At 39.5% G+C, this 25949-nt stretch overlaps 1 protein-coding gene across 6 annotated transcripts in view; it reads left to right on the top strand.

Moving 5' to 3' along the window:
* The window catches only part of PHACTR2 (phosphatase and actin regulator 2), a 230057-nt gene that overhangs the window by 146310 nt on the left and 57798 nt on the right, over nucleotides 1–25949 (top strand). For all 6 annotated transcript variants that reach the window (XM_033097869.1, XM_033097894.1, XM_033097904.1 and 3 more), the window contains exon 2: nucleotides 842–1009. In XM_033097869.1, coding sequence (XP_032953760.1) covers nucleotides 842–1009 — 168 coding nt within the window. The remainder of the gene's footprint in view (nucleotides 1–841; nucleotides 1010–25949) is intronic.

Below are 25949 nucleotides of genomic sequence, written 5' to 3' on the forward strand. Positions count from 1 at the left end.
GTATGTGTCAGTGGCTCATTTTTTAAAAAAATGCTGAGTGGTCTTTCACTGCATGAATAATAAATACTATAGTTTATCCATTCTGGGATGCTTCCAGTTTTTGGCCATTAAAATTTGATAGTTGGGATAATATAAGTCATCACTGTCTTCCTTCTATTTTGAATATAGTGCAAGGCAACTTAATGTTTTTGGCCTTTCTTCTGACCAATGAAATGATTCAGGCACATAAAGTTATGTTCTAGCTCACACAATATTCACATTTTCCACATATTCCTTGTCAGTCGTGATAACCATCAATTTATTTGAAGCTGAAAATTTATTTGTAATAGAAGCAAAAGATAGTTTTAGCATTGTGAAAATTAGAATTTAGCTTCTTGTCACTAAATTTTATTTGGTGAAGAAGAAACCATAATTTTACGGCACCATAAGTGAAATTTTCGTTAATGAGAATGCCAAACTAGCCTCTGGATGAGTGTCCTATTTCAGAAATACTTAGAATACTCTATTCCTGCACGAGATATTGATGTAGTCGTTGCACATGGATTCAGCTGTGTTTCACAGACCCTTCCTAGTCTGGCCCTACCTATTATGTAAGTCTCTTACTTCTTTTCTATTCCCCCAAATGATTATCTAAGGGGACTGTAATTTCTGATTGATGGATGGATTGATTTACTGGTTGATATCAGAGGAGTTCTACCAGCTGGGAAATGGGGCAAAAAAACTTTGTGTGACATTCCAATTAAAACGGGCACGCTCACTGTTGACAGTGCAGGAAGTAATAGATGATGTTATTTCTCACTTTAATTACAGCTCTTCTCTGACTTTATTTTTCTTTATGCAGTTGACGGACTGGATAAAGCTTCTATAGCAAACTCAGATGGCCCAACACCAGGTTCCCAAACACCTCCCTTCAAGAGAAAGGGGAAACTCTCCACCATTGGTAAAATCTTTAAACCTTGGAAATGGAGGAAAAAGAAGACCAGTGACAAATTTAGAGAAACCTCAGCAGGTAAGAATATCATTACTTTGTTAGAAGATAAATCGTTAAATTTTTCAAAAGATAAAAAAATTGCGTCTCGCAGGGGTTTTTGTTTGTTTTCAGAAAAATAGTCCATATTTGAAATGAAATTATTTAAGTATGAAACAACTTAGAGTTCTGATTTGCCTTTTTTTCCTACTTACTTTGGCTTTCAAATATATTCTTGGTTTTAAATATATATATTTGTAAATTCATATAAAATAGCGATATATACAGAGGGAGAGGTGAAATAGAAAACGAAAAGTGGAAATGTTACTTGTCAGTGTTGTAGCTGCAATTATCTATTTATACACACACAAATACACACAAACACTATTATCTGTCTATCTACTTAGTTTCAGTAGCACAATCCTATTTGTTAATTAAAAATTTTTTTAATGTCTTTTTTTTAATGTGTTTGTTCTGAGGGCAAAATTTGAATGGTTGTATGAAAGAAAAGTGTTGCTATATTTATTGTTTAATTTTAAATTTCCTTCATGTCTTTAGGACAAATAACTGGTTTCTATCCTAGGGGAGTCATAACCCCACAGGTGTGAAAAATTTTTTGTTATTTTATTGTGTGGATTTGTTAAACCTTAAGAATTATGTAATTTAGTACCTTTCATGTGGACTCATGGTGGAATTTGGCTTTCAATCTCGGACCAGAATTAAAACCGATTTAAATTAGTGTACAATATCAGTGGTATTTTGTTTATATACCGGGGGTGCCAAAAAAATGTATTCACATGACTTGCATTCATCTTTTGTTATTGGCATATATTGAGTATTACAGTTTTAATACAGTTTTTTTTCCTTTCCTCAAATGCGTATACATTTTTTTTGGCGCCCTCTGTATATTGACATAAGTTCAGATTTTTCCATTCTCACAGTCCAAAACAGTCTCTTCATCAAAATTCCTTATTGCACCACAGCCAAATATTGTCACTGTATGTGGAGGGTCACAGAGCATATCTTACTGGTCTATGCTGAGATAAGAGCTGGCTGTTAGCTCTAGAGCTGTGAAATAAGATACATAATACCGCAAGTAGCACAGGATATGGGATGGGAACACCAGTGCTCCCTAAAGAAAATGGTCTCTGATGCATTTTCAGCTAGGTAATTTCTTTGGGCATTTAATATTTAAAAAGAAATCCTGATACTCTGTCTGGGATTTGTTTCAAAACAATCCTGAAAGAGGGGTGGGTATAGATGAAAAAAGATTGGCCACGAGTTGGTAATTGCTTAAACTAAGTCATGGGTACATGGGGTTTATTATTCTCATTTCTCTACTTACAGATATTGGAAATTTTCCAAAATAAAAAGATAGAAACAGAAAAGAGATTCAGCTTAGAGGGAAATAATGATAGCTTGGTTCTTGAGGCCTCTTTAGTTCCTAATTGGCTTCTTGGGTTACAAAGCAGTGGGAAGTGACGGACAGAAGGCTCTGCTGAGTGAGGACATCTGGGTTCTAGCAGTGTCCTTGCCACCAAGGTGTGTGTCACCTTGAGCCAGTCCTATCAGAGCTGAATAAATTGAATTACAAGGTGCTTTCAGGTCCAGATTCTGATGTTGGTCCTTGACTCCTTCCAACCCCTGGCTGGGCAACTTGTTCTCCCATGTTCTTCAGTTGTGAATGGAACCACAGTGGCCTTCTTAAGTGCCTGCCTCTCACGTTTCCCTAAGATTCCCAGGAGAATCTAGCTCTTCACATTCCCATGGCTACCCAGGATGGGAGGAGTGGTCCAGACAGTAGCACTAAGGAGATACTGACGAGAGGATGGAAGACTCTTCAATTGTCTCTCCTGCCCCGTACCCGAATCCAGACTGCTAACTTCTCTCTCTAAAGGAGAAAAGACAGCTACAAAGACATGCCCTTTCATCTGTCCTTGTCACCTGTTTTGTTTTTTTTGATTAGTTTCATGTGTATAACACACTGTAATAGTTAGACATTTATCATTTACACCCCTCACAAAGTGATAACACCCACCCCCAATCTTCTACCCCTCTGATGTCGCGTACGGCCGTTACATTTCCACTGTCTCTATTCCTTATGCTGTACTCCGCTTCTTGTGAATGTGTGTGTGTGTGTGTGTGTGTGTGTATAAAATTATAGTTGACATTCATTATTATTCAGCATCAGCTTCAGGTGTACAGCACAGTGATCAGGCATCTACCCTGTTTCCCCGAAAATAAGACCTAGCCGGACAATCAGCTCTAATGCATCTTTTGGAGCCAAAATTAATGTAAGACCCAGTCTTATTTAGTATAATATAAGACCAGGTATAATATAATGTAATGTAATGTAATATAACATAACATAGTACAGTATAGTATAATATAATATAATATAATATAATACCAGGTCTTATATTAATTTTTGCTCCAAAAGACGCATTAGAGCTGATTGTCCGGCTAGGTCTTATTTTCGGGGAAACACGGTACAGCATTCCTGAAGTGGTCTCCCTAATAAGACAAGTGTCCATTGGGTACCCTACAAAATCTTTACAACATTATTGATACATTCCCCACACTGACTTTCGTATCCCCGTGGCCATCTTGTGGTTACCGATTGTACTTTCTAATCCCCTTCACCTTCTCCCTTATCCCCACTCCCCCACCCATCTAGAAACCCTCAGTTTTTCCTTTGTGTCTCTGAGACTTTCTGATTAGTTCATTCATTTATTCTATTCTTTAGATTCCACATATAAGGTGAGATCATGTGGTATTTGTCTTTCTCTGTCTGACTTATTTCACTTAGTATATATGTTCTCTAGGTCCATCCATATTGTTGCAAATGTAAGATTTCATTCTTCTTTATGGCTGCGTAATACTCCATTGTATAAATGTACCATAGTTTCTTAATCCACTCGTCTACCGATGGACATTTTGGTTGTTTCCATGTCTTCGCTATTGTGAATAGTGGTGCAATAAAACAGGGGTGCATAGATTTTTTTCGAATTAGGATTTTGGCATTCTCTGGATAGATACCCAAGAGTGGAATTACTGGGTCATAAGGTAGTTCCGTTTTCAATTTTTTGAGATACCTCCATACTGTTTTCCATAGTGGCTATACCAATCTGCAATCCCACCAACAGTGCACAAGGGTTCCCTTTTCTCCACATCCTCGCCAGCACTTGTTGTTTGTTGATTTATTGATGATAGCCATTTTAACTGGGGTGAGGTGGTATCTCATTGTGGTTTTATTGCATTTCTCTGATGGTTAGTGAGGTTGAAGCATTGTTGTTTGTTATTTTTTGGTGGTTTGTTGGTGGGTGGTTTTTCTGTGTCTATTTGCATCTGCATGTCCTTTAGAAAAATGTCTCTTCATGTCCTCTGCCCATTTTTAATTGGATTGTTTGTTTTTTTGGTATTGAGTTGAATGAGTCCTTGTCACCTCTTTTTAATTATTTTAACAATAAGGAGGCTGTAACATATTTCTACCAATCCTGAATATTTAAGAAAGTCATTTTAAACAACCTGAACTGTTGTTTTTATGTCATCCCATATTTACTGGGATAGCCTGGCCGTCTTTATGTTCTTCTTTTTCTTTTCAAATTCACACAGGATTTTATATAAAGTTTAGCTCCAATAAGTTACTGGTGGATATTATAGCCCTAGTTCCTAAAGAATACCAAACTACTTTGTAACCTGAGAAAATTATTAGATGCCTCTTTGGTGGTTTTTTTTTTTCATTAAAATTGTGACCCAATAGAATAAAAACAAGCCATGGAGATGTGTGAACAGTCCTTTGTAAATTTGCCTCCTACGTTAACTTGTATGATTTTACTAACCATATTACTAATGTTTTACTTGAATTTTATAAGAGGTTATCAAGTGTCCCATTATAAAGTATTTCATCATCACCTTAAATGTATGTTTATTTTAGGCTTAAGTTTCTGCTGAGCTTTGTGGAATGTATAAAAGTGTAAAGTCTAAAATATAAGGGAAGCACAAAATGGTAGATCATGTTTTTTTCACATTGAGGAAAGATGTCACATCTAGAGGAAAACCGATGGCAGTTGGAAATAACCAAGAGACATGTTTTCTTCTTGAATAAATTATCTCTCGAAACAGAGAAATCTAGCTATTTGGGTATGACCAAGGCGGTGTGCTGTCTGGCAATTATAAAGTACACCTTAGGCAAGACTCACAATATCTTGGGAAATGAAAGAAGATGAATTCCTTCAAGAAAAGTAACTCTTCTGTTTTGCCTTCCCTTATAAACCCCTGGCTTTATAGTCACATGGACATTAATCTTTCTGTGTTCCACTACACAGTGATTAATACCACTTTTCCTGGTCTAGGTTTCTGCTGTAGGAATTTTTATAGGATGCAGTGCTGATTTATGAATGCTGTTGTAATAAATGCCATTGTAATCACACGTTTTACTGTGGTGGGAGAGGTTAAGACGGGTCCCGTCCTCAGCCTGCTTTGGTGGTCCTTAGGCAAATTATATTTTGGAAGCCATCTTTTCCTGTGAGGCAGGTTGGGCCTGTGCCCCAACTTCAAGTTCTCTGGCCTTGCTTAAAGCACAAAGTTTTCCTGTATCTTTAACTCTGGTTTAGGCTGGCCCACTGGTTGTTAGGTTCTAGGGCAAGAGAATAGCCCTCTTTTCCATTACTGTCCCCAGGTGCCTCTCTTCTTTACTTTTTTTCTTTGTTCCCACCTAATCTCTAGGTTTTACCCCTTCCCTTCCTGCAGAACTCCAAATATCGTTTACACAGTTTCCCTCTACATAACCATTTCTTCCCTTTTTTCTGGTGGAGGGTGTGGGGTGATGAAGTGCCTCTCTGTATCTTTAAACATGCTTTCATCTTCCCAAAGCTAAGAATACAAACACCCTCTTGTAGTTATTCCACTAAGTTCTGCCTAGCTGGTTACCATCCAGACCAAGCCTGTATCTGCTGCTTCCACTTTCTCTGCACACTCTCATGAGAGGTGCCTTCTCCCACTGCAGTCACCCCGGCACCCAGGACTCCGCTGAGATTACTCCAGCCCTCCTCATCATGAAATGTAGTATTGTGCTCTCATTTCCATTCATTGCCACCTCTGCAGGACCCACCACGGCTGATTAGGTCTTCCTTGATTTGCAAAAGTGTCGTTATCTTGACTGTCTTTCACTTTTCTTTCTCTGTTCCCCACCTCTTCCCCTTGTCTTCTCCCCAAAGTCTTTCTCTTTCTCTGTACATGCCCTTCCTCACACACCCTCTCTTCTCAGTACCCACATCTCTTTTTTAAAAAGATTTTATTAAAATATAGATAGTACACAATAGTGTATTAGTTTCCGGGGTACTTATTGAGCATTTACATACCTAAAGAAGTGATCGTCGTGGTAAGTCCAGCGACCGTCTGACACCATACCACACCATCACAATGTTATTCACTCTGTTCCCCGTGCTGTACATTACACCCCCTGACTTATCTGTTTTATACCTGAAGTTTAAAACTCTCATTCCCCTCCACCTTCCCCTCCCTTTTAAATTTTTCAATTACAGTTGACATTAAATATTATTTTAATTAGTTTTAGGTGTGCAGCATAGTGGTTAGACATTTGTATAATTTACGAAGTGATCCTCCTGACTAGTCTAGTACCCACCTGCCATATTCATAGTTGTTGCAATGTGAATGACTATATTCCCTATGCGGTACTTGACATCCCTTCAGTACCCATATCTCCTAAACCCAGGCTCCCGCAGAAGCTCAGGCACTTCTGCCCAAATACCTGGTGGGCAGCACTGCCTGAGGACTGCATGTTAACTCAAAATCCATTCATACAGTCCACATACATCTCATTGAAAATATGGTATATGCCAGGCACTGTGCTACAGCCCTGCAGTCTGCAGCGAATAAGTCAGCAAGGTTCCAGGCCTCATGGAGCTTTCATTCTAGAGAGGTAAGGTACTGATAAATGCTATGAATGAGCACAGAGAGTGAGGGATGAGGGAGTGGAAAAGTACTATGTACAAACACGTTCCAAACCAAAACAGATTGCTTGCCAACCCCAGCTATCGTTGCTGTTGCAGACATGGCTTTCTTTGGCATCCAGGCTTTGAACCATGGAGTTCTTTGACTCTTCCTTGCCTGTTTCCATCTTCTCCACTTGGTTACTTCCTAAAGCGATACATGTATTTCCTCCTAGTGCAGGGTCTCTAACATTATTAGCCTTTCCTCTCAGTCCCCATCGTCTGGTCCTTAGCACTCTGTCTCAATTATTGCAGGTAGCCTCTTCGCTGTACTTAGGTATTAGCTGTAGTAGCTATAGAAAGCTATCAAATGCAGAGAAGGCAGGGAGAGGCTGGGTTCTGGCAGGAAGCCTACAAGGGGAACCTGAGCTGGCTGCTGAGGCTGACACACAAGGTTCAGGACAGCACAGGCCGTCAGGAACCCCAGAATAAGCAAGATAACAATTTTCCAGGTGTCAGGCCAGGCAAATGTAGCAGTGGGTACCTCACACCAAAGTGACACATGTTCCACCAGGTAGGGTAGAATAACAGAGCATCCAGGTGAGTGAGATTGGGAAATCGAGGCAGGTCTTGGTAGCCAGGACGTTCTTTATATAGGTGGTGGTATTCATGGGCAGGTGGTGCCAGGTAAAAGAATCAGAAAGATTCAAATAGGGCTCCCATCATCTTTTTTTTTTTTTTTTTTAAAGGAGTCAAGGATTAGAGCTGGTAACTAGGACAGGAAGGTACCAAAGATTCAGGACAGAAACTCACTGTATAAAGTGCTTCTGTGAGAGTCACCTCCTCAGACCCCAAACCTCAGTTGTTGAAACTCCTGTTGCTAGAACGGCACAGCCCAAGAGCTGGGTGGGAAGAGAGAGCAGAGGTAGATTTGGGGGCGAAGTTAGGCAAAGCACCCATCTCTCTCCTACAGATCATCCTGATACCACTCACTGCAAAGGAATCTTCCTCAGGGGGACTTGGCTCCTGCTGTGCCTTACTCAAAAAGTGTGACTGATCCCACCTTGTTTCCTAAATGGATGCCAGACTCCACAGTACCCCAACTGACCTTTTCTGTCGTCTCTCTCTGTGTTAGTCACAAGCCATGGACTTAAGTCATACAGGGTCACTCACGGAGTGTGCCCTAACCCTTCTCATCCCCAGGCCCTTCTTGCTCTCCCATCTCCCTCTGAGCACCTTCTTCCCACAACTACACCTGGTGAAATACTACCACCCAAGGATCGTCACATGTACGTTAGAACTTTATAAAAGAAATTGAAGATTGAAAAATCGTAATCGAAAAGAGAAAGACCATAATTTAAAACACCAACCTACCCGAAAACATCTGTACCCATAATTATAACCATATACAATTAAGAAGCTGATAAAATAATTAGGAAAATTTCTCCTTTCCTATCTTTTGCTCTAATTTTAACAGTAAGTTATATTCCTAAATAAAACAAAACAAAAAAATCAAGGCAACTTATTTTCATTAAAGTTATGACTGTTGTTTTGTTAGTAATGGGAAGGAATGCCAGTCTAGATTTTTAGATAATGTGGCAAGGTAAGCCATTTTTTTTTGTGTGTGGCTATCTATGAATCAGAGTAACTTGTAAAGAATCATATGGTAAAAAGTTTAATCTGCGGAAGGAACTCTGCATTTCCTAAGAATAACAATGGCTAATTTTTATTGAATGCTGTTATGTGCCAGGTCCTGCTCCAAGAACTGCATTCACATTAACTCATTTAACCATCAAAACTTAGGAAGTTTAAGTGCTACTATTATTATTCCAGTTTTATTCATTGAGGACACTAAGACTAGAAAATTTAAATGACTTGCCCAAGGAAACCCACCTGGTAGGAGGCAAAGGCAATATATGAAACCAAGCAATATGGCACCATAACCAATACTTCTACCATGACACTGTGTTGTATCTCTAGAAGATAACCGCATACCCAGGTCAGTAAAGATTGTTCATTGAAAGGTGACCCAAATACATGGGTTTGCTTCATATATTAGAGTTTTTACTGTAAGAAGGATTTGGTCTCAAGAATTATTTTGGTTCTTCTTGACTGGCCTGATTTTCTCAGTGTACACATAGAAAAATGGTTGGCAAGGATCAAAATTATGTTTGGTCTTAGGAAAGATACTATTCTCTGTAACCATAGAGGCATAATGTTGCTGCTAGAAACTATTTTCTATGTCTAGAAAGTAGGGCAAAGTTAGAGGATTTGCCCAGTGGAATACTTGCTCAAGACTGGTCTAGCTACATTAATAAATGACATCACTTTGACTTTATCTCATTCCACTGAGAAGATGAAAGTGTTTTCATGTATCATTCTCCCTCATACCATACTGGAAGAAGAGAGGAGAATCTCCCCCTTTTCCCATTTTGTATAGTGAGAGAAGTTACATGATCAGCCAAAGACCACACAGTACGTCCAGGTCTGCATAGAGCTTCTTGCTTGTATGTTAGACAACACTCATGTGTCCTCTCAAATGTTCATTGAGCATCTACATCTTCATGTCAGGTCCTGTTATAGATTCTAGTGATACAGCACAGAACAAAAGAGTCTGCCTTTCCTTACGGCGCTTACATGCCAGTAGGGGTGGGAGGCAGAAAGTAAACCCAGTAAGTTAGATAGTACATTAGAAAGCGAGGAGAGAAAAAAAATAAAGCAGGGAATATGGAAGGTGGGAAGGAAGTTACAGTTTAAAATAGGAGGGTTAGGGAAACTATCAAGAAGGCAACATTTGAGCAAAGAGAAGGAGGAAAGGAAAAACACGTAGAGAAATCCTATTAAGCAATCACATGCATTTCCTTCTGTCTAGTAATGGCCTTACTACACTGTGAATGTAGTCCATTAAAAACTTTTCTCTGTCCAATAATTTAACAATGAAAATGCTCCCCCATTCATGAACCTAAGTGGTGGTTAATTCTGATCTGTTGCTGGCATGATGGCTCCTAGCAAATCACTTAATTTTACTCTATACTAGTCTATTAGAAGAGGAGCAGAAATCCAGGAAAGGGATTTAACTCTGTGATATAAATGTTTTGTTGTGGCTTCCTTTCTTAAATTCAAATCCAAGAGCCAGAGTCTGACATGCCGACAGAAAGCCAGCTTCACAGAGTCTAAGTTGATAGAGTCCATAATATGGTGGTGTTTTTTGGTGAATCCAACAGAAAATACATTTGTACATTGACATGATAAGGCATTATTGCTTCTGTTTTCAAACAGTCCCTAACTTACATACTAGTGGTGTCCCCAGTACTGCTTTGTTATATTACTTGGAATGACAAGAATGTTCCCAATTAATTTACAAAATTCAGTTTAATTCACAATGTACCTGAAGCCTGATACTATTTAGACTCATCCAAATACAGCCAAACACTGTTTATTGTTACTATAGTAAACCGTTTTCTAAATTTTCTATTGACATTGAGAACTTTAAGGTTGAAAAGGACCTCACCAGTTATGTAGGTCTGTCTCCAGGGCAGGAATTCTCTGTCTCTAGGCATCCTGACAGTATATAGTCATTCACCTTGTTCTTCCTGAGCTCCCAATTCCTAGCTCTGATTATTAGGGAAGTTTTCTTCTTTTATATTGACCTGAAACAAATTTTCCCTAATTTTTCTAACTATCCCCTGGTACTAATACATATACAGAGAGGGCCGGAAAAAAAAATGTATACACACTTTAAGAAAGGAAAAACCTATTAAAATTGTACTGATAACAAAGATGAATACAAGTCATGTTTGACTTCTGCAATTATAACAGGTGCTCTAAGTGGTTACCATCAGCGTCCAGAGACACTTCTGATTACGGCGAACTACAGCTTGAGCACGTTGACCAAAGCGTCCACTTGTATACATTTTTTGGCACCTCCAGTGGTGTGTCTGGGTGTATTGCCGGCCTCCTAATCAGTTGTTACATGATGATCCTTCCATCTTTCTAAAGTTCTTTCATCCCCTTGATCTGTTTTCAATTCAGTTTCTCACCGTGGGACCACACTAAATTGTCTAGATTATTGAGTTAGTTTTTATTGAGTAACAGGCCCAGTGGCATCGTGTGCTGGGGACACAGTGATGGACAAGCCTGGATGAGGTGGAGCTGTCCTGGAGCCCGCAAGGGGGTGGCCTGTGGGTCTGGCCATACTCATGTTCCCATTCTTGGCTATTTTAATGCTAAAGATAACCTGATGACTTGCTCAAAAATTCTTAGTGCACTTCATCACCAACTATATTTTTACTAATTGTAATCACATCCAATATAAGAATTCATCTTGTATTAAAATGATAAGAAATTTATCAGTAGGATGAAGTATCTTATAAATGTCTAAGGAAATGAAAGTTCCCCACTGATAACTTATATTACATTTCTGCTCATTGATGTTCTCTGTATAGAAAAACACCACCCAGCGTCCTCCAAGCGGGTGATTTGTTTTACCTCCGGTATAGCAACTGTTATATGTTCTTTCTACATACAACCTGTACGTATTGTCTGGCACATGTCCCCACCAGCTTCGATGCATTTTCCTTTACGGTTTCCAGACAGGCATTCTCCACCTGACGTTAGACTTCCGCTTTGTATCAGATCTGTCTCTTTGAGTTGTCAGGAATCCTGTCCTATCACGTTTCAAAGAGTTAACTTTCTTGTGTTGACACCCCAGGTTGCATTATTTTCTGTTACTCTTTTTCTGTTTCTCTTGTACCCATTCATATTGTACCCATACTTCTTGGATACTATTTTACCTGAAAGCACCAGAAGCTTCCACTGCTGTTTTCTTCTGTCCTAGCTGCTGCTATCCTCCATGATACCCTGATTTCCTACTATTATCTGGGTGCTTTTCCTCCCTCCCTAATTCAAGTTTAGTCAGTCTCCACCCAATTTCAGCATATCATTTCTATTTTCGTGGATTGGACCCTGTGTCCTCAACAGGTCTAGATTTATTGTCCAGAAAATCGGACCTTGCCTTTGACACCATCAATTCCAATGGCTATTCACTTTCTTTGTCCACTCTTTTTGTGTATCATGATCTTCAGCCAGAAGAGAAGAGAACTATACCTGGCCCTCTACACTTCTCTCAAGACTTCTCAGAGAAGTCTCAGGACTTCTCTCAGTTTCCTACTCAGGACTTCTGACTAGGTGGGCTGTCCTGATTGCTTCTAGGGAAGACAGTTATTCCTGTTTTGAAAAATCAGAAGAAGGGGGTTTAGACTCCTGACGTGTCCTTCAGGTCTAAGAAACCCATTATGAGAAGATAGCATTCGTTCTGAGGAGCTACACAGGTCACACACAGCAGTCAGAGCTCCTAGGTAACCACTGTTTGACTCTTCCTGCTGGCTCTGAAGAATCTTTCTTGTTGTTCATTCATACAGCAAATGTTCACTGATCTCCCGCCATGAGCCCAGGTCTGTTGTATGCACAGAAATATCTTAGCAAGTGGGGGAAAGTTCTGGACTCATGAGCCTTTTCCTTTGCCCTTGGCTTTGGTGTCTGTGATGTGCCTTTACCACTCTTCTCAAAAATTCTTATTGACGAGAAAATAATTTTAGAAAAAATTCTTAGACGAGAAAAATTCTTTTCATTGTCTCTTTTACCTACCATCCAGCTCTAGACCCACACCGATTCCCTTCCCTCTGTTATCTTTTTCCTCCTGTCAACCTCTTTACTGTAGTTTTGACTCTTCTTCCTCAAAACATTTCTGTTTGTCACTTCCTCCATATCTATATTATTTTTCTACTCCTTCTGTATATCTTTCACCTTTTCCAGACTAGAGTAAAAGGATATGTTCCCCAACTCCTTTTACCTTCCTTTTTAGTGTCAGAACTGGTTTATATTTATAGCTCTCATCCATGGGTGCTTTTTTCTCCAGGGAAGAAAAGCAAAGGTCCCAGCCGAGAGATCACTGGAATGGGTTTCTGCTCAGTCCAGACCTCAGGTCCCAAGGTTACCTGTAGTCAGTTTTTGGCAGCCCCTGTGGAAACATTTCCTGTAAACTTCCCCAGCAAACTGGGCCCCTGGGAATGAGGCTTTTCACTGAGCACCAGTTTGTGCTTGCTATATCAAACCTTAGTCCTTGCAGAAAACGCAAATAGGTTTTTGCTTTTCCCAAAACTTTATCCTCCCTTGCTTTTCTTTTTGATTGTGGGCCGTGAGCCAATGAGCCTATGGTTCCACAGGAAGATGTACTTACTCTTCCCACTCTAATGGTAGGACTCCTGACATTTTCTAGAAGTAGCTGTAGTTGGCTTATATGGGAGGCAGATATACAAAGGAACCACTAATCTATCACTGCATTTGTGATCATGACTTTCTCAAAAGAGGTCATTTTCTGGTCATCCATCCCTCTGGTATTCCTCTCTCTCTCTCTCTCTTTCTCTCTGTCTATACAGTTCTATGATTTTAATGTATGTATAGTTTTGTGTGAATGCCGTTATAATCAGATGTACCACAGTGCCGTCACTCCCCAAACTCGTTCTTGAACTGTCGTTTACAGTGACAGCCTGCGACTCCCCCCTGACCTCTTTGCATACCTCTGGCAACCACTGCCTCTGTTCTTCACTATCCTTTTGTTGTTTCAAGAATGTCATAAAAATTAGAATCATTCAGCATGAAATCTTTTTTTTTTTTAACTTTTATTTATTATTTAAGTGTGTTTTTCCGGGACCCATCAGCTCCAAGTCAAGTCGTTGTTTCAATCTAGTTGTGGAGGGCACAGCCCACCATGGCCCATGTGGGGATCGAACCGGCAACCTTGTTAAAAGCACTGTGCTCTAACCAACTGAGCTAGCTGTTCATCCCCCAGCATGACATCTTTTAAGACTGGCTACTTTTACTCAGCATATCACCTTTTAGATTCAAGCAGGTTATTGCATGTATCAGTCATTCCTTTTGATTGTTAGGTAGTATTCCGTGGCATGGACGTACCACAGTTTGTTTATCCATTCACCTGTTGAAGGACATATGGGTTGTTTCCAGTTTTGGGTCATTATGAATATAGCTGCTATAAACATTCATGTAAAGGTTTTTGTGTGAGCAAACGTTTTCATTTCTCTAGTGAAAATAATGTAGGGTGAGCTTTTGGGTCATATATTAAATGCGTGTTTAACTTGATAGGCAGCTCCCACACTATTTCCTAGCGTTTTGCAGTCCTGTTTTCATATAGGAAAGTTCCAGTTTCTCCACATGCTTGCCTGCACCCGATAATGTTGTAATGTTTTTTTTAACTGTAGTTAAAAAAAAACATATCTTAAAAATTGCTATCTCAACCATTTCAAAATGTACAGCATAGTAGGATAAAGCACACTTACATTGTTGTAAAACAGATCTCCAGAACTTGTGTATCTTACAGGACTGAAACTCAACACCTGTTAAACAGTGCCCGTTGCCCCATTTCCCCGATCCCTGGTGAAGATCATTCCACTTTCCATAGCTATGATTTTGAGACGTCATTAGAGACATTATGTAAGTGGAATCATCCACAAGTTGTCCTACTATAACTGTTTTATTTCACTTAGCATAATGTCCTCAAAGCTCATTCGTGTTGAAGCATGTGAAAGCATTTCTTTCCTTTTTAAGACTGCATAAAATGTATGTATATATACTGGGGGTGCCAAAGAAATGTACACACATGACTTATAGTCATCTTCTGTTATCGGTATATATTGAGTATTACAATTTTAATACTGTTTTTTCCCCTTCTTAAAAATGTGTATACATGTTTTTGACACCCTGTGTACTAGTAGCCCCTGCTTTCGAAAATTTGCTTTATGCCACTTCGCTTTGTCTCTGTTTTCACTAACTGAAAGAAATCCAAAGAGGATTTTTGCTTTTATGGAAAAGAGCAAAAAGTGAAAATAGCACCCGGCGTTTGTTTTACATGCACCCTTATAGAGGCAGAGCAGTGAGATTAGCCCCACCGAGCTCCTCCCCTGGGAACCACACTCAGCATCAAGCCTCATTGCTTTGAACTGTGCCTGGGAGCATCTGGGCTCTATCTCAATGTATTTTGTGCATTTCTACTGTTTACTGTCGGTCAGTGTTATTTTAGGTATACCTTGATCATCCTATTTTCAGTCTCTTATCTCCTACAAGCAAGCTTTTTTAAAACAGCTTTGCTAAGCTATACCGAACAATTCACCCACTTAATTTGTGTAAGTCAATGGTTTTTAAGTATTAGGTTGGTGCAAAAGTAATTGCAGTTTAAAAGGTTAAAAAAAAAATTGCAAAAACTGCAATTACTTTTGCACCAACCTAATATTATTCGTAAACTATGCAATCTTTACCACAGTCAACTTTAAACATTTTCATCATCCTAGAAAGAAATTCTGTCCCATTAACAGTCACTCCCCACTTTCCCCCAAAGTCCCCAGCTCCATTTTCTGTTTCTATAGGCTTGCCTATTCTCAATGTTTCGCATAAATGGAATCATATAATAAATATGTGGTCTTTTGTGACTGGTTCCGTTCACAAAGCACAGTGTTTTCAAGGTTCATTCATGTAACATGTATCAGTACTTAAGTTCTTTTTATTGTTGAATAATATTCTATTGTATGACTATACCATACTTTATGTATCCATCCATCAGCTGATGGTCATTTGAGTTGTTTCTACTTTTGGCCATTATGAATAATTCTGCTATGAACATTTGCGTACAAGTTTTTGTGTAGACATATGTTTTCACTTCTTTTGGTTATATACCTAGAAATGGAATTGTTGAATCATATGGTAATTCAACGTTTAACATTGTGTAGAACTGCCAAGACTGTTTTCCAAATTAGCTGCACAATTTTACATTACCAGCAGAAGTGTGTGAGGGTTTCAATTTCTCCACACTGTGATCAACATTTGTTATTATCTGTCTTTTTTATTATTGCCATCCTCGTAGGTATAAAGTAGGTCCCCTAGCACTCTTGGTTCGTCTTTTTCTGCCTTTTCTCATTTTCCATAGTACATTTTCCTTTCAACCCATTGTAAATTATTTCTGTTGTTTATTATCTGGTCCTCCTTCCCCCTACGTAGATGACAAATTCCATGATAATAGGGATTTTTGTTTTCTTTTCTGATAAAATCCCAAATCAACTAGAGTAAATAGTACTTGGCTTATGTTAAGCATTCAGTAAATGTTTGTTGAATGAATGAATTAATGAAAGGCTTTTGATGGATCTTATCCCATCCCTTATATGGGGTGTTTGCAAGTGAATGCGATTTGGAAAGTTCTGGAATTTGGGGGGAAGTGAGGGAAAGACAATACCTGTTTTCAGTTCTTTCTTTGTGTGCACATCATTGAATGCTGCGTAAGAGCCTTAAGGAATCCTGAACAGCCAAAATAGACAAAATGAATATTTCACGAAATTTAATGGACAGGTTGGGGGCTCATTCCCTCACGAATGGATAATGAACTTAAGTAACTGTTACTGTCTGCTGTGTATGGCAGCAGCCTTTTAAAGGTCAGTGTGGAGGCATCATAGACACAAAAAGGAGGCAGGGTGAGGTTGGGTTTCAGTTCAACCATTTGCGTGCCTGTGTATTTTGTAACTGAACCTAATCAGACCAAATGAGTGTTAGAAATGCTGTAGATAAGCGAGATAATACATAATAATTTTATCATACATACTTTCTTGAAATTCTTTGATTCTGTTTTTCCTAAATATATATGGTGTTATTAAACAGATTTCTTTTCTATGCGTTAAATATGAAGGAACTAAATATTCTCCTTCTGTATCTTTCTCCCAGTAGAATGAATTTTTTCTTGATTGAATCTTTCTGCACATAGTGAATGGAAAGAATCATCACGGCCCTACCTTTTTGTTTATGGAGCATTTATTATTCATTATAGGGGTAAAACCCATTTATCGGAAAGAGTACTATGAGAGCTAATTTTCTGTATATTTGTCATAATTGAAATTAGTGGTTTCATAAATATTGAAACCTTTCATCTCTGGTTTAAAATAGCCAGCTGCACAATGAATGGACAAACCATCAGGACCCACCTTCTACAGATATAGAAACATAAGCCATAAAATCTTATTACTAAATGGAGTTGAGACTCTCCTACTTCCTGTACATTCTAGAAAATGTGACATTGTTTGTTTAATCCACACTGAGCTTTAAGTATAAATTTGTTGAGCCGTAGAGCTGACTAGAATCTCAGGCTTCCAGCCTTCCCAGGGGGACTTAGTTTCTTCTAGGGCAAGTGAACTCAGGTAAGCAGGGCATTTTCACTGAGCATTCTATGAAAACATTCTCCAAAGAGCCATGGATACTATAGACTGTACTGATTTCTGATTATAAATGACGTTTTTTAAAAGAATCACACTCACTAGAATCTGGTAATGTAGCATTAACTTGCTTTTTTTTTTTTCTTTGCCACATTTAATTCCTAAGCGGGATGTGGAAAAAAGGAGCATTGTTGCCATTGATGTCTTGACAAAAAAGATTTCCATTGGCATGAGGCAGAGTTGAGTTTGTGTTGCTTTAAGAGAGGCTCTGATTGTTTATACGCTGTACTTGGGTGGATAATTTCCTAATTTCATTTTCCTTTGGGGTGGTGCCACTTTTAAACACTTCTAAAGGTGCTACAGGGTTCCTTCTGACCTGGGTCAGAGAGCTCCTGTCAGGAAAGTCCATTATTTTATTTCCTTTGCATATTATTTCCCTTTGAGGTTTTGTTTTGGGTTTTTGTTTTTTTTTTTTCATCCTGTGATATGAATCCGGTCTTTACCACTAAGGGCTAAGTCCTGGAAAGTGACTGCTTTTGACTGAGGCATTTTCCTGATTTGTTTCCCACTTGGAATATAAATTATAGTTTTAATTCTTATTTCCTTTTGTTAGGTGAAAGGAGTTCCCTCCTCTAGGCTTACGACTTTTTTTCCGCATAAGTTTTCTTCAGCTGCTTTCCCAAACCCAGGCACTCTAGGTTTTGAAACGGATACTCTTGAAGTTTCTTTATTCCAAAGTATAAGTGTTTCCTTAGTACCTTTTATAAGACAGGGCATGAGAAGCTATGTGAGAGAAATACAAGAGAATAAAAAGCATGGTAGGAGAGAAGGCTGGATAACTGGAAAATAATGAACAATTATATATCAGTGTGGTTAAAATTCTTTGAAAATTCCTTCTGATGAATTTTTATTTTAGATGTACGGCTCTCTGCATTAATGTAGTCCAAACACATCTTATAATTTATTTTTTAAATTTTGGTAGAAAACACATAACATAAAAATTACCATCTTAACCATTTTAAGTGTCTTAAACTGAAATGCTCTACTGAACTGCAACCCATCTCGAGAATATGTTTGTGTTGCAAAGCTTAAATTCTCTACCCACGTAATCAATCACCCATTTCCTCCCCCTAACACCACCACCCCTGTAATTTGTTTTTAAAGAAAACCTTAGGTGAACCAAGTGTAAAACATTAGTGACACCAATTAAAATTTAATCACCTGTTTAAATCTGATATTGAGATACTGCTGGCGTTATGTAGTCTTTTTTGCTGTGTTTCTCAATTCAGTGCTAAAAGGCTCAATTTAGTTACTACCGCATGAGATTTGAAAATGTTCCCTTTGAATAATTTGCTACATGTGCAGCATATGAAGTAAAGTTTTTTTTTTGTTTTTTTTGAAGTAAAGTGTTTTTTAACAAATAAAAGTTTAAAAACCTTGTATTTCTGTTACTCATTTGAAGTTATATTTGTCTTAAAAGTTATATTTATCTTAAAAAGTAAGAATAACATGTGGATATTAATAATAATAAGTAACCCTTATTCTGTTTTACCTGTGTGCTGGATGCTATTTTCAATGCTTGTAATCTTCCCAGTTACTCTATGAAGTAGGTTGCTATTATAATTCCCATATCACTAAAGGATAAACTGAGGCACAGAAAAGTTAAATAACACCCTAAGTTCCAGGGCTTATAAACAGCATAGCCCATATTTGAACCTCAGAGGCCTGGCTTCAGTCTTCATTCTTATCCCCGTGAAATGCTGCCTTCTAGATCAATAGCATATTAAGGTAAAAATATCAATAGAATATTATCAAAGGGATATACATTTGTAGACAGGGGAAAAATGGAAAGTTGGGGAGCGAAAAAGTAATATTGATGTGGCCCCTACATTGTGCCTAAGAGTTTACAAGATGTTTTGATCATCCGAATGTCCACCCAAGTTAGGTTTTCCTACCTCTGTTTTCCTATGAGGAACAAAGGCAGGAGTCCATAGTTTAGGAGCTTGCTTTACAGTCACCTGCTAATACACTGCAAGGTCTGGTTTTGAACTCAAGATGTCTTCTTAAAAGGACTAGACTGTGTGGTTCCTGATCCATTGCCTGTGTTCTAGCCTTTTCAATCCTCAAGAAGAATGATGAGACCCTGATACAACCTTAATAACCAGAAATTTTGAAAGAGAGTGTAAAGGGAGACTACTGAACGGGAGCATGTCAACATGGAAAGTTAGCATTGTTAGCAAACCTTAAACATTATCGTTTCAGGTACATTTCCCCAGTCCTCAAACATTTTTTGTATCTTCTCATGGAAAACATAAACTTTAGTTTAAGTTACCCTTGGTTCTCTTATTGCAGAGTCAAGCAGGACTCAGATGTCAGTTATCCTTCCTGGTTTAGTCTAGGCCTGGACCAGTTTTGCCGAAGAAATAATGTTTTTTACAAATACCTTCTCTTGTGTAGGCAAGATGGTGGGTAAAGGAAGGCAATGTTTAAAGTGCTCAAGAAAACACACGTTTTGATCATCTTAAGAAAACTATTCTGATTAGATATGTATATGAAAGTAATAAATATGGATTTGGGGAAAGCCTATTCCATCTTGTTAGTAATTTAGACTGGTTACTCATACCTATTAGTTTGAGTTGGTCATGTTTTAATATCTATTGTTCGTAGGTTAACTAAGTAAAATAGGCTGTTAAAGATTGTACATTTTCCACCTCAAATATTTCACCTAAGATAGGAATAATTTCAGATGGCTTTAATCCTGGATAATAGAATTCGATATTTAAATGAATGAGAATGTCTTAATTTAGGAGAACTTAATATCACTGAGGTTTCTTTCATATCCCCTCTTGCTTTTCATTTGACTGCCTGATCAAAGGTGAAATAGAATATTATCCCATCTCAACATTGTTGAGTCCTGACATGTGTAAGACTGTCCTAGAGCCGATCATGGGGAAGGTAGGTGTCAGAATTAGAAGCTCAGGCCCTCTAGAAGCTATTTCTCTAATGGGTATTACGATCTTCTAGTTTAAAAAAAGCTCTTCGCCAGTTAAAGCTGAGATTTATTTTGATATCAGGTCTCTAGCTTGTTCTTAGTGTGAAGTTAGAATGTAATTGCTCTAGGGACAATGATCTTTATCTTTATTTTAAACATCTGTCCCTTTTGTGGTATCACCCTGTCTTCGATTTAGTATCTTTTGTTAAGAAACAAGAAATGGAAACAAACAAGAAGTGAAAACTTTTTGTCGAACTGGATTAATCCAAAAGCACCTGTCTTACGCATGTGTGTTTCTCATGAGTTTACGAGAGGGTAGAAGAACAAGGGACAAGCAGTGTTTCACGTAGTTCGCAAATCCTGGCCTCTGATTACTCTCCTGAGATTACTTGTACTTCCTGGCGCATCTGGAATCAGGGACTTGCTCATTGTTCTAGACCTAAACATCCTTTGGGAGTAAAAACCAGGCGTCCCCCCTTGGTTTGATCTACCATGGCTCACCCCCTCGAAACACAATGATTTCAGCTGCTGCTATTTGCACAGGGCAAAATTATCACCTCTTTTCTCCTTCCACTGCCATTTTTTTCTGTCACCTCTGTCACCTGAAATTTTAAAAGTATTCCATACATCATTCAATGAAGAAGCATGATGCTGAACAGTTTGTAAAACTTCTACCTTTTATGGGAAAAAGGGAAAAATTAAAGTGAATTTTTGAATTTGCCTAAGAAAGTCTGGAAGGATTCACAAGACACAAACAAAAGTGGTTGTTTGTGTATGGAATAAGGGTGGGGTTTCAGTTTGAGTAGGTGGAGAACAAAGTGAGAACCATTGGGGTACAGAGTGAGAGTGAGAATTTTTACTGTATTCTTTTGTAATTTGAATTATGAGAGTGTACTACCATCTGAAAATTGCCCGTTTAAAATTAACTTTTAAAAGTTGTCCTTCTGTCTCACGTCTTGAAGGAAAATTGGAAAGCATTGTACCTCTCATTGGAAAGTTGCAATCTTTGTCATTATCAACTCAGATTGGAAAATGCAAGGGGTACGCTTTTGGTTAAACATATCTGGGTTCAGCCAGATTCTAAGTATGTGACTGGAAAATGTGTTTGTCCTCTGTAAGTTTTCTATATATTCTTATATATTCTAAGGAAGTAATAATAATTATTTAGCCTATCTTTCAGGAATACTGGGAAGATTGATGAGAAAATAAATATAAAAATGCTATCTAAGCGCCAAATAAATTAATGATTTACCATCAGGTTTCTGGAGGAAGTTGTGACACTGATTTCCCAAGCGAAGGAAGGGACAGAGATCTCTCGATCTTCCTCATTCTTAAAGCCTGGTCAAGTTTCAAACTCTTCATGGGGAAAAAGAGGGTCTGTGTAGTTCTTCTTTCATATTTATGCCTTGAAAACCTAGAGAATCTTTAGCTGCTGCTGGAAGAAAATTCAATTTATAAAAGCATCATTGATTAGTAACAGCTCTTTGCTGCTGATGAATAATAACAGGCTTAGCAAACAGGGAATTTGTTGGTTCATGTGTCGTGCAGGGGATCCTGCGGGGGATCCTGCCGACTACTCCAAGTGTCATGCGGGGTGTCAGGCAGGGTCTCTGGTCCTGCTCCCCACACAAGAAAGCAGGATATGGCTAGGCCAAAAAGGAACACCCACGGAGCCATAGGTAGGGGAGTCACACCACTATACTCTCGCTGGCGGCTGGGTTGGAGACACAGGAACCAGGAGCAACACAATTCTCAACCCTCACGGTGCTGCTTGCAGGCTCAGCCACCATCTTCTTGCTAGCTCCCCCTTTTTTTTTTGCTAGCCTAGCCACTGCAGTTATATTCATGGCCAATGGCTCACTGGTTACAGCTGACGGCCAACTAGCCACAGCTGCTGGCCATTTGATCACAGTCGGTGGCCATTTACTACCTGAGCCAGCACCTTTCTATGTGAGGCCGAGAGCCTGAAAACTGCTTTTTGGGGCTCTGTCCCCACATCATGTAACTGAAAAGCCTAGGGACAAATGACCTTCAGGCATGGTTGGATCCAGGTGCTTAGCGCCATGATTAAGAATCTGTCTTAATTTTGAGTTTTATGTTCCTTTGTATTGGCTTTTTTTTTTAAGTTAGTTACGCTCTCTCACTTTGCGGTTGCAGAATGACTGCGAGCTGCTCTAAGCTTCTATTCAGCTAGTTTTAGCAGTTCCAGAAGAAAGAGAAAGCCTTCCATTTTTAGTGTTCCAACAAAATTCTTGGGCCGGGATCTTATTAGTTGCAATTTGGGTGGTGCCCCTCTCTGAACCAAGCACCAGTGCCAGGGAGATACTGGGCTCTGATTGGATAAGCCTGAGAGCCCTAGAGCCCAGCAGCGGGGTTAGCCTCAGACACAGGACATGGACTAAGAAAGGAGGAAGGTGGTCCCTCACAGGCTAAAATTCAAGAGGGCTGTTTCTAAAAGAAGTAGAAAGGGATGCTAGACATGTCTTCCCTCCCAGCCCCTACACACTAAAAGAAAATACGCTTAAGTGCACAGTGTCTACTCTGTAATAAATTATTTGGGGCATTATGAGGATGGAATAATAAACAAGACATCCCTGATAGGGCTTAGACTACAATCATATGAATATGCAACTATGTACATATGTAGCAATGAAAAATATAGTAAGTGCTATAACAGAAATAATAATAATAAACACTATTGAAATCTTTCTAAATTCTGGGTGCTAGTCTAAACATTTTACTTGTTTTAACTCATTTAATCACCGTAAGACCCAGAAAGGTAGCAGCTATTATTCCATTTTGCAGATGAAGAAGCTATGGCACAGAGAAGTTAGTTACTTAAAAATGCTTGAGGAGCGTAGAGCATTGTTACTAATTCTAGCCAGTTTGGATAGTGAGACCCCATGCAGGGGGTGCTATTTGAAGAGGACTTAAAATTCTACAGATTTCACCAGAGAGCAACAGGGAAACAGTCTAAGTCTAGGAGGAAGAAACAATAAAAGAAAGAATGGAGCTGAGCAGGTACAGGAGATGTTTAGGAAATGTCAGGAAGTGAAGTTTGACTTGAACATGTGGCTTGTGAAAAAGAGCGATGAAACACAACGTGAGAGGAAGAATGGTTCGTTGGGACTCTTCGTAAAGCCTGGATGCTGTTCTGAGAGTTTGACTTTGTTCCTGTCTGTAGAGTTGGGAGTAGGGAGTGGCATGGCTAAACAAGAAAATGTCCAGACTCCTGACTGTTCTTAGATGGGGATGTTGGCTTTATTTCTCTGCCTTACATTCTTGAGATGTTTTGGAAGGTTTTTGCAGATGTCCCGTTGGGTGGCGTGTTCGTGGTTGTTTCTTTAAATGACTAAGCTACGCCTTAGTAAAGGGTCTTTGAAAAAGGAGACCATTTCTTGACATTCTGTTTTCTGTAACTACTGTTGAGGAGAGGTAAAGCAAAGCCAGGCTCTTATAGAACACTTTCAACACCAGACAAGCAGTTCTCTGTTTCTATCACAGTTTCACAGTAAGGCCATTCATACTCAGAACCAAGAAGATAACATGGCACGCTTATTTAATCGTCTTCTATTTGGTTCCGTCATTACACGGTGTGAGAATTGAGAATTAGGACTCTCTGTTCTGGCCAAAAGAAAACACAAGTGGCTTGTTGACTGCAAGATTTACTCTCACAGATACTTCCAGAGGAATATAAAATCTTGGCTGTTCATCCTCAGAAAGGAGCTGGTGGCATATGCCCCAGCTTCCTCCCCTGAATGCAGGCTTTATGCCTAAAACGACATCATAAATCATTTGTAATTTACGATGAGCCCAATTGTGTGCAACGCTCTGCTAGTTGGCTGGTGTCTGTCCCCTACACACTATGACCTCCCTTCTTCAGGGCATACAGGGACTTTTACAGATGAGCTGTAGGACAGAGAGCTGAGGATTTTCCCTTTGGCTGGCCCAGCCAAGGAGTAGAGGAGGGAGAAGACAGAAGACTCTTGTTCTTAGAGTTTTGCCACAAGCCTCACTTGCTTTCTCTAGATTGGAGGTAAGAGAGAGGCAGAAAACAAGATGATTATCGTTATTAGCCTACTTTCATTCATTTACTCAACAAAGACACATATTTTCTGAGTGCCAACAACCTGGAAGGCACTGGTGGGGATGCGGCAGTAGACAAAATGGAGTTGTGGTTCTCATCGAAACGACACTCACACTAAATAGTAGGTCCTATGTCAGAAGGTGATGACATATTTTGCAGGGTAAGAAGATGGATAAAAACAGGAAGGGGGACAAGTAATTCTACACTGGGTGTGCAAGAAAGGGATTTCTAATAAGGTGAGCTTTGAGCGAGACTTGAAGGAAGTGATGGAGTAAACTATGCGGGTTCTGGGGAAATCACATCGCAGATAAGGACTGAGGCCACCATGTAGGTGCATGTCTCAGGTGAGAAGCCGCCGGGGGTGGTGGGGCTGGAGCAGAGAGACCCAAGAGAGAGTGGTAAAGAGAGAAGCCAGATGGGGGAGGGCCAGCCTAGAGGTCATTCAGAGACCATGCCAAAGAGTTGAGATAATTGAAAGTGAGATGAACAGCTATTGGAAGATTTTGGAGGTCGATCCTTTTCAAATACTCGAAAGCCCAGAGTATAAGCATGAAGTCAGGGAAACAGAGGACCATGCTTCCTTCACATCTTCGAGAAGAATGTGTGTGCTGTTATAATCAGGATTGAACTGTCAGAACTTTAATTCAGCCAATGCAGGGAGTAAAACAGAAATCACAGTTTTGCTTGATCTTGGTGTAAACAATCACGCATGCTTTTCCAATTGGGATAAAAGTGAGTAACCGTGAGCCATTTACTCAGCTGGTGAGAATCCTTTTCATGGATAGACCTAGCTTGTGCATCCAGTCAGTGGTGTGTGCTCTGCTACGTCTCTTCCCCGGCAGTGTTTGGTTATGCTGCAGCTGTGCGTGAGGCCCCCGCCAACATCACTACTGTTCTTGCACAGATTTGTGTGAGCCTCCGAGTCAAAGAGCAGCTGGCGGGGTACTTGGGATCAGATAACAGGAGGCTTCCATACCCGCTTTGCTCTCCGTGAACACAGAGCCAACTCAGGCTGTCTAGAGCTATGGGGAACATGGGCTCCGTTCAGGACCATAAGTTACATGGACTGCGATTTCCACTCCTTGCGAAAAATACCTTCCTAACAATGAGGGTGATGGATCCCGGGGCTGGGCTGTGCCATAGTGACCATCTTGCCTCTAAATGTTTGCAAGCAGGTGAGCACGTCTCAGGGACGTTCCTGAAATGACTCTTGTGTTGTGTGGCACGTTGGACTAGAGTAACCTCGCAGACTCATGCCAATGCAAAACCCTTCTGAGCCTATGAAAAGTGTCCAGTGAATGCACTCTGCAAACACACAGACACTGTATAAACAGGAGGCAAATATTTTAAAAGATGAAGAGTGAAATACTTGTTCTTCTGGGAGAGCAGTGGTTGGAACCTTGTGCCCGAACAACATACCTTCCCAGTCGCTCGTAGTTTGTTCTCATTGGCCCCGTACACAGTTCTCTGCTTTATGTGTGAAAAATGCGCTCAGCCAAAGACCAAACAAATAGTCCGAGGCATTTTCCTATCAGGGCCCATTCGTAGGAGGGAGAGCCGAAGAACAAAGCTGTTGGTTTTGAGGCTCGTCAGGAAGCCAAGCTGCTGCTTCCGAGCTCCAGGATTTACAAGGCAGAAAGAGGAGGGAGTTTTTGCAGCTGAGGTTAAGGTAGAATTAAAGAAA

The sequence above is a fragment of the Rhinolophus ferrumequinum genome, chromosome 3 (genome assembly GCF_004115265.2).
Source record: "Rhinolophus ferrumequinum isolate MPI-CBG mRhiFer1 chromosome 3, mRhiFer1_v1.p, whole genome shotgun sequence".
Lineage (NCBI taxonomy): Eukaryota > Metazoa > Chordata > Mammalia > Chiroptera > Rhinolophidae > Rhinolophus > Rhinolophus ferrumequinum.